The sequence below is a fragment of the Merops nubicus genome, unplaced genomic scaffold (genome assembly GCF_000691845.1).
Source record: "Merops nubicus isolate BGI_N331 unplaced genomic scaffold, ASM69184v1 scaffold9567, whole genome shotgun sequence".
NCBI classification, from domain to species: domain Eukaryota; kingdom Metazoa; phylum Chordata; class Aves; order Coraciiformes; family Meropidae; genus Merops; species Merops nubicus.
This window is the reverse complement of record NW_008619573.1, coordinates 1-12,164: the sequence shown is the minus strand read 5'-3', so window position 1 is coordinate 12,164 and position 12,164 is coordinate 1. Positions and strand designations below refer to the sequence as shown.

At 37.2% G+C, this 12,164-nt stretch overlaps 1 protein-coding gene across 1 annotated transcript in view; it reads left to right on the top strand.

The window, feature by feature from the left end:
* The window catches only part of LOC103776326 (probable ubiquitin carboxyl-terminal hydrolase FAF-X), a gene marked incomplete at its 3' end in the record, with an annotated part of 54,330 nt that extends 43,952 nt beyond the window's left edge, over positions 1-10,378 (top strand). The window contains exons 26-34 of the mRNA XM_008943833.1: positions 323-530; positions 2,839-3,059; positions 3,456-3,646; positions 4,155-4,328; positions 6,432-6,573; positions 6,747-7,497; positions 8,022-8,145; positions 9,429-9,654; positions 10,176-10,378. Of these exons, the coding sequence (XP_008942081.1) occupies positions 323-530; positions 2,839-3,059; positions 3,456-3,646; positions 4,155-4,328; positions 6,432-6,573; positions 6,747-7,497; positions 8,022-8,145; positions 9,429-9,654; positions 10,176-10,378 (2,240 nt within the window). The remainder of the gene's footprint in view (positions 1-322; positions 531-2,838; positions 3,060-3,455; positions 3,647-4,154; positions 4,329-6,431; positions 6,574-6,746; positions 7,498-8,021; positions 8,146-9,428; positions 9,655-10,175) is intronic.
* Positions 10,379-12,164: the final 1,786 nt, after the last annotated feature.

Here is a 12,164-nt window from a genome sequence, read left to right as displayed (position 1 = left end):
AGCAGGAATATTAGGGGGTTTTCAGCACTAGTTGATTATCCTGGTTTGGCAAAAGAAAATTTTTACCCATCAAGAATAATACAGATTTATTTTTAACTTGTGGAGGGGTAGGTTTGTAGGGAACTACTTGAGGATGGAGTTATTCTGTTCTAAATTTAAAAGCTTATGGTGTTGGTCTCAATAGTGAGTCTTGATTTTTTAAGTACTCATCTAGTTCTCAGAAACTCATTTATGTAATAACTCTTAGTCTGCTATAAAATACTGTACCTTTCTAACAGGTGATTTCTTTTTTTTTTTTCCTTTTTTTTCCTCTCCCCTTCAGGAGTTGATAGATGATTTCATCTTTCCGGCATCGAATGTTTATCTACAGTACATGAGAAATGGAGAACTGCCTGCTGAGCAGGCCATCCCAGTCTGTAGTTCACCAGCTACTATTAATGCTGGGTTTGAGCTACTAGTTGCACTAGCAGTTGGATGTGTGCGAAATCTCAAACAGATAGTAGATACCTTGACTGAAATGTATTACATAGGTACAGCAATCACTAGTATGTAATATTTTTAATTATCTATTTTCTACTTTTCAATGTATATATAATGTATAAGTTTTGCTTATATTATCAGCTGAACTAGATGTTGAATTTTTTCATTTGGGGATTGTGGCTGCTTTTAATGTTGCACAACCAGGTTGTCAGAATCTAGAAAAGTTTGTCAGTGTAGCCTTTGCTCTTCTTTATGCAGTAAATGGACTGACTTGCATTACACAGTTGCATCCCAGTTCCAGCCCCATTCACTTACCCGGTCTTGACCCTTTCTGCCCTGATCTCTGGCTACTTCCCTTTGTACATACCAGCTCCCGGGAACCTCATTCTGTCTGTATCTTCTACTTTTATCTCATCGTTTCAGGCTCTGCCTAACCAATCCCAGAACCACATCAGGTATCTTCAGCTCAGTTTTAGTGCCAGTCTCTTGGTTGCTCACCTGATTTGTCATAATTGTCCACACACAGACACAGGTCCACTGTCCTGTTTCCCTTTTGAGTTCTGTACTCATTCTCTGCTTGTCACAGTCCTTTCTCAAACGTTTGTTCTCTCAGTTTTGGCCTTGTCTGAGCAAAGCTCTGCACTTAGGGAACTTTCTCCTTGCTGGAAAAAGATGATAGAAATTGCAGTACGTACAATTGCAAATGTTAGTGTTTCAGAAGCTGATAGTCAAATGGAACTTGGGATAATTTTCACATGGAAGGCAAAAGGCTTGTACTCAAGATGGATTTTTATTAATAAAAAGCATGTCAGACTTTCTTAAAGATGAACAAGCAGGAGTGTATTTTCTGTGTCCCTAAACAGGATAGCTAAACTATTTTGGCTGTAATATTAATGGGGAGAAAACTGAACCAACAACAAACAGCCAAAACCAAGCAAACCCCAGCTTGGCTGGGAAGAAAGGCTGAGAAAGGTAGGTCAGCCTGAAGAAAGCAAGCTCTGGGGAGACCTTACTCTGGCTTTTCAGTACCTGAAGTGGGCTTATGAGAAAGATGGAGAAGGGTCTTTTTACCACAGCCTATAGTGACAGGACATGGTGTAATGATCTTAAACTGAAAGAGGATAGATTTAGAGTGGACATAAGGAAGAAATTCTTTTTGATAAGGGTGGTGAGACACTGGAACAGTTTGCTCGGAGTAGTTAAAGGTGCCCCATTGCTGGAAGTGTTCAGGCTCAGGTTGGGTGGGGCTTTGACCATCCTGATCTAGTGACAGATGTCGCTGCCCATGACAGAGGTTTGGACTAGATGATCTTTAAAAGGTCCCTTCCAGCCCAGACCATTCTGTGATGTGACAGAATGTTTAAACTTGCAGAGTTTAGCAAAACTATAAGCGACTAGTAATAGTATCCCCTAGCAGGGATTGTCCCCTGCCTCTCACAAGGGCAATGCTACTTGCCTAGTTGGTGGTATCAGTGAGTCGTTTCAGGTTTTTCAATCTCTTCCTGTTTGGTTCCATCTCAGATGAACAAATGATAAGGACGACTTTATGGTTTTCTCTCCTGCATCATCCTTTTCACCTTTTTTTATTGGGAAGTAGTGTATTTCTTATCACCTCACAATTACAAGGATTTTGTGGCATTTCCTTCCACTCAAATACTTGATAAGCACAGTAGAACACCAGATCTCCATGGTATTGCAGACAGAAGAGAGAACACATGTATGAACTGTGCATGCTGTGTGTTTCATACACCAAGTAAAGCTTGCTTGTAAACATGCATGCTCCTTTACTTTCTTGTACATCAGAATTTTTTCCATTAGAACCACAAGTGGTAAGGGTAGGAAACCTGTGATCGTAAATGTACTCAGAAGAGAAGTCTGAGGTAGAAGACTTAAGAGAAAAAAGTTAAGTCATATAAATAGCATTATCTAAACTCCCATCCTAGCAAGGAAAAGTGAGGCACAAATGAACTATTTTAATTTTAAAAGGAAGATAAATTTGTGAAAGGCTTATAAATTGAGTATATGTTCAGCTGAATTCTTCAGCTAAAAAGCTTGCTGCTATTGAGGGAAGATTTCTGTTTAACACATAAATTTGGTACATAAATGAATTTTATCTGGCCACCTTTTTAGTTATGCTTTAGAAGAAAATGGTTTAATGTTAACACAGATAACACAACTTCTGCAAACAGTAGTTCTAATTTTAGCAATCAACTTTTCTGGTGGAACATTCATTTTATTAAATTACACTGTGATATAGACTAATACTTATTTTATGCAACCGCCCTTTGTACTGCATTGGTAGTTTAATTCTTTTATAACAAGATAGTTTCTTCATCACTTTCTGCTATTCTCTTTTAGCTTGTGAAGCGCTTACAGAATGGGAGTATCTACCACCTGTTGGGCCTCGACCACCAAAGGGATTTGTAGGACTCAAAAATGCTGGTGCCACTTGTTACATGAACTCTGTCATTCAGCAGCTGTACATGATTCCAGCCATCAGGAATGGAATTCTTGCAATTGAAGGCACAGGCAGTGATGTAGATGATGACATGTCTGGGGATGAAAAGCAGGACAATGAGGTAAATTTCATTACGTAAAACTTGCTTATCTTTAAAATAGAATTATTTTTATGAAAAGTTTGTAACAAATTTAATTTCCTAATAACTTTGCTTTCCATTGCTGGCAGTGGGTATAATAGCATAATATTTCTTACTTGAATAGTCTCACTGCCAGAGAGGCAGATCTAAGAATTAAAGCAGCAGGGTTTGCTGACTTCCTCCTCATGGATTTGTACTTGAAAGTATCACACACCACTTCCGCCACCAGAATTCTGCTAATGCATACAAAGACATTATTTGTTTCTAAAGGTGTCACATATTTTCATCTGAAGATTGTTAAATTGAACAAGAAGTAGAACTAGCTGTGAGACAGCCACGTGTCAAAGTTAATTGCACAAATTTTCTTCTGCTTTTCAGAGCAACGTTGACCCACGAGATGATGTGTTTGGTTATCCACATCAGTATGAAGACAAACCAGCACTGAGTAAAACAGAAGATAGAAAAGAGTACAATATTGGAGTTCTGAGGCATCTCCAAGTGATTTTTGGTCATTTAGCAGCTTCCAGGCTACAGTACTATGTACCAAGAGGGTTTTGGAAACAATTTAGGTAAATAGAAAATTAGTATTGATCAATTATCAATTTTATATTGATATAAATATTGAACAAGTATCAATTTAGTATTGATACCTGTTCAGTGGACCACTGAAATACAACACAACTAATCACAACAGAAAAAATGATAGAGATGTTAAGTGTAAATTAGCAGAACGTACGCAGCATTGTATGTTATCCTACATTTTAGCCATTCTGTAGAACTCTGTTTTTAAACCAAACTTGGCAGGAAGATGGTTGTTTTGAATTCTAGCAGGTCTTGATCTTCATACTGAGACTTGGAATCGAGTATGAAGCTATACACAAAAGCTTGGTTTTGTTTACCACTAAGTGTGTGTTTGAGACAGAGTAACAGGTGATGTCCTATATCACAAACCAATGAATAGTTTTGCTTACCAAGAAAGAGGGATTAATGGCTTGAACAATAATTTTTTAGAAAATAAGTTATTGGAAAGTAAACCCAAAATATTTGACAAGAATGTGCTTTTTATGTTTTTTTCAGACTTTGGGGTGAACCTGTAAATCTACGTGAACAACATGATGCTTTAGAATTTTTTAATTCCTTGGTGGACAGTTTAGATGAAGCTTTGAAAGCTTTGGGCCATCCAGCAATGTTAAGTAAAGTTTTAGGAGGGTCCTTTGCTGATCAGAAGATTTGTCAAGGATGCCCACATCGGTAAGCGTTGAAGTTTCTGCTTTTTTACTGAAAAACAGCCTGTGTTTGTGTACTTCTAAAAGTGACTAAAGAGTCGTGAGTGGGAGTTTTGTGTGGTTTTGGTTTTGGGGTGTGTGTGTTTGGTTTGGTTTTGTTTTTTTTTTTTTTTGAAGCTCATAGAATTTACTACCTTTTTTTCTACAGCATTAATTTGTCTTCAAGTACCTTGAAACACTTGATTATTATTGCTTCTACATAGCAGATTATGTGTGAATACGTATGTACATTTTGTATTGATTGTGGAGGAAAAGTTACAGCTTTCTATGTTAAAAGTGAAAACAACTTGGGAACCAAATGAAGTGCATAACATTTTAAGACATGGACAGCAGCTTTTGCTTTCTTCCATGGTGTGCGCATAGAGCTGACCCAAGTGTAAATCTTTAATCCCAAAGAGTAAAACTGTTCATACTCAACTATGTAAGCTGTAATTAAGGAGAGTGGTGTACAAAGTTTATATTTCTCTTTTCTACAGTATTTTTAATTAAATTTAGGTGTGAACGCTGAAATTTAGTGTCATATAAGCTATGTAAAAACAAAACTCAGCTAACACATACCAAATCAGACTGAAAATCTGTAGCCCACTACCTTGATGGTGGTTACCAAAGGCAAATGCTTAGTGACAGAATATAAGTAGATGTTTTATAGTTGTGTATCTCTAGACTTTCTCCTGTCTCCCTTAGAGGTGGATGATTAAAATGGCCAGCAAGATTCAAGATGGCCTAACAGTGGACTTATTCTTTTTTAACAGTTGGTCTTTTTTATTATTGTTTGATTTTGTATCACTAGCCAGTTGACATTAGTAGTGTTCACTGCATCTATCAAATCATGTGTGATTCTTTAAACAATGTAGGTCTGTCTGCACATTACCATTGCAAATTCTCTTTATTGCCAAAGTCGATAATTTGCTGTTATCCTTCAGTTACTGAATAAAATACAGGGGGAAATAACTGGTGGAAAGTGATTTTATTGTGGTAATCTTTCAACTTCAGTTGAGGTCATGTGTGAGTTAGAAGAACTTTTAAGTGGAGCATCTTAAGTTTCATGGGTTAAAATGTGTGACCAGAAGTAAGCTGAAATATTGTAAGATAAAATGAAAGCACTGATTTTAGTTGCTATGCAATGGGTAACTAAATGGAAGATATGGATTTGATGCAAGATGAATTACCAGTAATTCCTGATACTATGTACTATCCAGAAGTATTACCTGTCTTTTTGGAATTCTACTGGATTTGCATAGTTGTACCTCTTAATAAAAATGTTGCCCTGATTGTAGTGTAGTTGATCATCAGTTTTCTTCTCCCTAAACTGTTGGGTTCAGGTGTAACAGATTAACATCCTTTCTAAATTTGTACTTTATTTAATAGATGAATGAATATTATTGTTTTGGTCAAAATGTGTCCAAATATTAATTTATTCACTGTTATAAAACCCTTGGTATGCTCGATTGCATAGCGGAGAAGTAAGACCTGCAGGGTTGGAATAGGTGCAGCTTTTAAAATTTATTCATCACTTCTTGATCTTTACAAGAGAAATCAAATTGTTTCCAAGATGTCTGGTTCGTTGCTAGGAATTTGTTTGAAGGTTGTATCAGAACAGAGTAAGTAAAAGCCAGTCATACATACATTAAGTGATTTTATGAATACAGCTATCCAGGTTATTTCAACTAGAAAAATAAATGACTTTTGTTTATTTAGTAAACTCGAATCTGTTTTGAACTGTTCTCTTTAGGTATGATATACAATATTTGTATTTATCAGTCTAATTCCTGACCATGAAGGCCAGCAATGGAAAAAATACTCTACTTTGCTATCTGTGCTTCTCTGCTAGCTTAAGTTAGCCAGGAGAGTCTATCGTGCTACTTCAGCTGCTTTAAAAACAAGATGTTCTGGAAGATTCAGCTTCCATGATTTTTTCAGTGAACTTGAGACATACCTGCCCTAGACTAGACGGCCCTGCTCTGGCAGGGGGGTTGGACTCGATGATCTCTGGAGGTCCCTTCCAAACCCTAACATTCTGTGATTCATTTCTGCCTTACTCTTATTACATCTGTCTGTTCATTGGTAGGTACGAATGTGAGGAATCCTTCACAACTCTGAATGTAGATATACGAAATCACCAGAACCTTCTTGATTCTTTAGAACAGTATGTCAAAGGAGATCTATTGGAAGGTGCAAATGCATATCATTGTGAAAAATGCAACAAAAAGGTAATAATTCCTTATGTATTTAATTTGCGTGTAACCGTGATGTTACATCCTTACCAAGTTCAGTCTTGGTTTGTGTGCAGGGAAAAAAGTTATCCTTTAATTACTGAATTCAGTTGTTTGTAAGAGTATGTGAATGAACTCTAGAGCTGGTGACTGTTGGTGTCCTTTTTTAGGTGGATACAGTGAAGCGCTTGTTGATAAAGAAGTTGCCTCCAGTTCTTGCAATCCAGTTGAAACGATTTGATTACGACTGGGAAAGGGAATGTGCAATCAAGTTCAATGATTATTTTGAATTTCCACGAGAGCTGGATATGGAGCCTTACACAGTGGCAGGTGTAGCTAAATTGGAAGGAGATGATGTAAATCCTGAAAATCAGATAATACAAAATGAACAGTCTGAAAATGAACACTCTGGGAGCACAAAATACAGGCTTGTTGGTGTACTTGTGCACAGTGGCCAGGCCAGCGGTGGACATTATTACTCTTATATCATCCAGAGGAATGGTGGAGATGGGGAGAAGAATCGGTGGTATAAATTTGATGATGGAGATGTGACAGAGTGTAAAATGGACGATGATGAAGAAATGAAAAATCAATGTTTTGGTGGAGAATACATGGGTGAAGTATTTGATCACATGATGAAGCGTATGTCCTACAGACGCCAGAAGAGGTGGTGGAATGCTTATATACTTTTTTATGAACGTATGGACACAATAGACAAAGACAATGAACTCATAAAATATATTTCAGAACTCGCTATCACCACTAAGCCCCATCAGATTAAAATGCCATCAGCCATTGAACGAAGTGTACGGAAGCAGAACGTACAGTTCATGCATAATCGGATGCAGTACAGCCTAGAATACTTCCAGTTCATAAAGAAGTTACTTACTTGTAATAGTGTCTACTTAAATCCTCCTCCAGGTTAGTATGTTACTGCAATAATTATGGATTAATTCCTTGCAAGAAGAGTTTTGATTTGTGTTGTCAAGAATTTGTACATCCAGTGAAAATTCTGTGCATTCTGCTTTGAATACTCTGTCTTTCTGGACTTCTGCAGTAAAACATCTCTTGTTGAGTTGTTCATCACTGATAATAACGTGCCAGAATATTTAGCAAAAAATACTTAAATAAACTATCAAGTGTTATTCAGCTTATGTGCTGAGTAATGTTAAAATACTTAAGATTGGGGGATGTTGTGCTGAAGACAGCTCTCAAAGGTGATATGCTGAATTTCTAAAAATCAGACATATGTTAGCTTCTGTGTACCTGTCTTAAAGCTCACATCTTCAAATTGTATATTCTAGAAGCTAAGGACTGTTTTGATCAAGTTTTTTGGTAAAATTGGAACACAGTGTCAGACAAAATAGTAATGTGGACTTGGTTAAATTATTTAAAGTAAATTGCTTTTACTTTGTCTACATGTGAGTATTTTGATTTTTCTTTAGGACAAGATCATCTGTTGCCTGAAGCAGAAGAAATAACTATGATTAGTATTCAGCTTGCTGCTAGATTTCTCTTCACCACAGGATTCCATACAAAGAAAATAGTCCGTGGCCCTGCTAGTGATTGGTATTTTGTCTTCTAACAATTACAGTTTTGGAAGTTTGATGTCTCTTAAAAGGTCCCAGTTATATGCATATGACAGTAAAAGATGGTAGTGGTCTGTCCCATTTTCCCCTCTCCACCAAATACATGGTCAAGGTGCACATGAAAAGACAGGAAAATTTCAACAGATAATACTGGGATGAAACTGAGCCTTAAAATAAGCTGCTGGGCTGAACAGTTTCAAAGTTCATTTCCAAACAGAGCTTTAAGTCTACCTCTTGTCTGTATTTTTAAAAGAATAAAGGAGTAAAATCTATAGCTAGTTCAAAACTAATAGGCTGTGTATTCTGGCCAATACAGAATGGTTTGTTTATGCTTTGAGTAGTTCGTACACAAAGCTGTTTTCAACCCATTTTTGTAGGTTTTTTTCATCTTATATTTGTGTTCTACTTCTGAAACAGTTTTATAGTCTTTTAGACTCTGTTAGCAGACTGATTTATGTACATTGCTACGGGGCCTGTGATTCATATCTGTAGTATAACAAACAGCACAATCTTAATCATAGCACCACAGCATTTTAATATAAGCTTGGTTATTCTGTGGTGGGGAGAGAGGCATGTGGATTACTACTTGTAGAGCTAGGGAGAAAACATAGTATTGAGGATAACCAGTAGTTTACCAGCTGCTGGTAGGTAGTTGCATAATACATGGCAGCTATGTACCTCAGGTTTTTCTCCAGTAGCTTTCAGAGTAGTTAAGTTACTCCTGTTATTTTGAGACAGCAAGAGGAGTTACAATATTGCTGCAGGAAAGCTCATGTAAGGTCCTTTCTGGAACAGATATTTACTCTTTTGGTTTTTTTCTAGTGTAGATCTGCAAATGAGAACCTGAATTCCTGACAGGTTACATATTAAGTTACCTGTCTTACAGCTCATGAAATCCACTTCACATATTCTCTGCTGCTCACCCTCTTCACCAGTTCCAAGACAGAGCAAATGATGGCTGCCAAATTAGGGCCCACTTTGAGCAGCAGTGTGGGAGTTGCAGATGTAATCCTGTCTTAGCTCTTATGGGTGGTGGCAGTAAAATGCTACTGTTAAATGTTAATTTCTTAATGGAAGTGGATTTTTAATTTGTGATTGCTAGTAACAGCGTATTGCTGTAGGAACTGCAATTTGTCTGATTGTAAGCGTTTAATGAGCAAAAATATTTGAGGATTTGTATTTCTTCAAATTTTGCAAAATATGTCTGCCAAAAGGAATATCTACGTTCAGTCAGTCTCTCAGCTGTGTCATCTTCTGTTCCAGGTATGATGCACTATGCATCCTTCTTCGTCACAGCAAGAATGTACGCTTTTGGTTTGCACACAACGTCCTTTTTAATGTTTCAAACCGCTTCTCGGAGTATCTCTTGGAGTGCCCTAGTGCAGAAGTGAGGGGTGCATTTGCAAAACTTATAGTATTTATTGCACATTTTTCATTGCAAGATGGACCATGTCCTTCACCTTTTGCCTCTCCTGGACCTTCCAGTCAGGTATTTAGTTTTCTAATGAAATTTTCTAGCTTCTGAAATTTAGTCTTAGTTCTTCATTATAAACATTTAATGTAAAGTAAATTCTGGAGTTGATGCATCAGTGCTGACAGGAAAAGTATGCAGTCCATTTTGCACTACGTAACACAATTCTCATTGCTGTCAGAGGGTCTCACTTTCCCCTCAGCTGTAAATCTCTATGAAGGTCAAGTAGTGAGAACTTTGAGTTGAGTTGCGAGTATGAAATAAAACTTGTGGCTTATAATAAAATAATGTGTAGGGGAGTGCACCCTTTTTTTTTTTTTTTTTAATTGGAATTCCATGGTATTTAGTCATCAGAGACTTACTCCTATGTCTGTCTGTCTTTGTGTGAGATACAGAAGACTAACAAGCTGCTAGTATTTTGGGTCTTGTATGTATCCCATACCTTTTAACCAATTCTGTTCTCTGCCCAAGTAGAAAGTATAAACTAAATAAAGATTTGATAGGTTCAGCCACTAACATTGACTTCTTTTTTTTTTTAGACTTATGATAACTTAAGTTTAAGTGATCACTTGCTGAGAGCGGTACTAAATCTTCTAAGAAGGGAAGTATCTGAACATGGGCGCCATTTACAGCAGTATTTCAATCTGTTTGTGATGTATGCCAATCTAGGTAAGCACATAACACACACTTTTACTGATGACACTGACTTAAACTGGTTTTTGTTAATGACTCAGTTACACAGGTCATTAAGAGAGCTTGTTTTTTTCAGCCTCAGACAGATTGTTATCCATTAAATGTCATGCAGATGCTCTAGAGAGCATTTATATTTCTCCAGTTTGGGCCTGTAGTCTTCCTGCCATCCTTGGAAGATGGATCAACACGAACAGCTTGTAGGAATAAGACTGTGTCCTTCCGAGACAGTGTCAGGGTTCAAAAAATGGCAAGAGAGATCATGTTTTGTTAAGGGCTCATTTGCAGAGAGGTCATGAGACCCAAGAAGCACGTGGGGTTGTCAGCTGGTTTGAGCCTAAGAAGTTGAGGAAAATGAAAGTTCAAAAAAGCAAGAGGTGCATAATTCTCCTTTATGGAAAGTCAATATGGTTGGTCATGCTCTGTACGTTCCAGCTATGGCCTTTCAAAATTAACTTCTTTAACCATTGAAGTTCACAGCTAGGAATGCAGAACATCCTGGCACTTCCAACATCACCCATTTTTCTTCAGGATCCTAATTGTACTCCTCATTAGGAAAACAGAAATAAAATTTAGATTTATAAGTATACCAAAACTTGTGCTAAATCCAGGATCATGTAGGTTCTTTACACAGAAGCTCACTTGGCTGTATACTAAGAATAGAATAAAATAATACTAACAATATCTGAAGTAACTATTCCAACAGAAGCAATTTCTGCAGTTGAACTGAATTCAGTCCCATTCACGTCCAAACGAAAAGTCGTAATCATGCTTTCTCATAGCATTGCCAGCATGCTGAAAATCAACTGATGATTCTTTCAGTAAACTGTGTCTCATGTGGGTTAATCTGTTGCCACTTTATATGTTTGCCCTGAGGAAGAGCAGTTAAGAGTAACAAAATCCAAGTCAAAGGAATGCAGGAGTGCTTTTGCATTCTCAGGTTGATGAGGGTAGTTACAAGTTCATATCTACTGAATTGTCACAAAGTTCTGCATTCTTGCTTTCCCAAGTTATTAGGGTCTTACACCAAGGGGCCCATCTCACTTTCACGTATGGTAGGCTGAGTAACAAAACATCTTTGTATGGCAGGTCCTAAACAAGAGACCATACTCTTCCACTAGTGGTGTCTGTTGGGAGTTGTAGTCAATTACACTCTCCCTCTGACTCTATAAGAGGATGAAAATATCCATTAATATTTCATCCTTTTAAGTACTACTATCATGTAGTTGTGAAGCTAGGAGGTGCAGTTCCCTTGGGAATTTTACAAAATGCCCATAATACTGAGCAGCTCAACCATTGCTGCTTATGGACTTGTGCAAGCAAATTATATATGTGACTTTCTGTTAGATTACTTTGTGGCTAAAGTGTTAATCAAGTGGATCAGTCCAAATGGAGTTACTTCAGTGTTTCCACATTAGAATTGATGCACACACATGCAGAGTTCTGGGAGCACTTTAATGTGGGTACAGAGTTTTTAAAGGAATTTAGTTTCCTATCTGTAAAATTAACCTACGTAATTTTGTTATTTTAATTTCACTGATAATGTATATTACTTTACATACTCTGTCTACCAAAGCATTCTCAGGCAGGGTTCCATCATGACCCACAGAGTGGACTTAATGTCATTAAGAGAAGACAGATTCAGTTCTTCTGCTCTAACTTATATTTCCTTCTTTACTGCCTTCTCATAGTCAGTCAGTGCCTTTGAAGTCTCTGACTAGGAAGGCACTCAGAAGCCAGATGGGAAGGCATAACTAAGTTTTATATGTGGGTGTGATCATTATCACAACCTATCCTGCAAAGATAAAGATGGAAATCATAGAATCATTTAGGTTGGA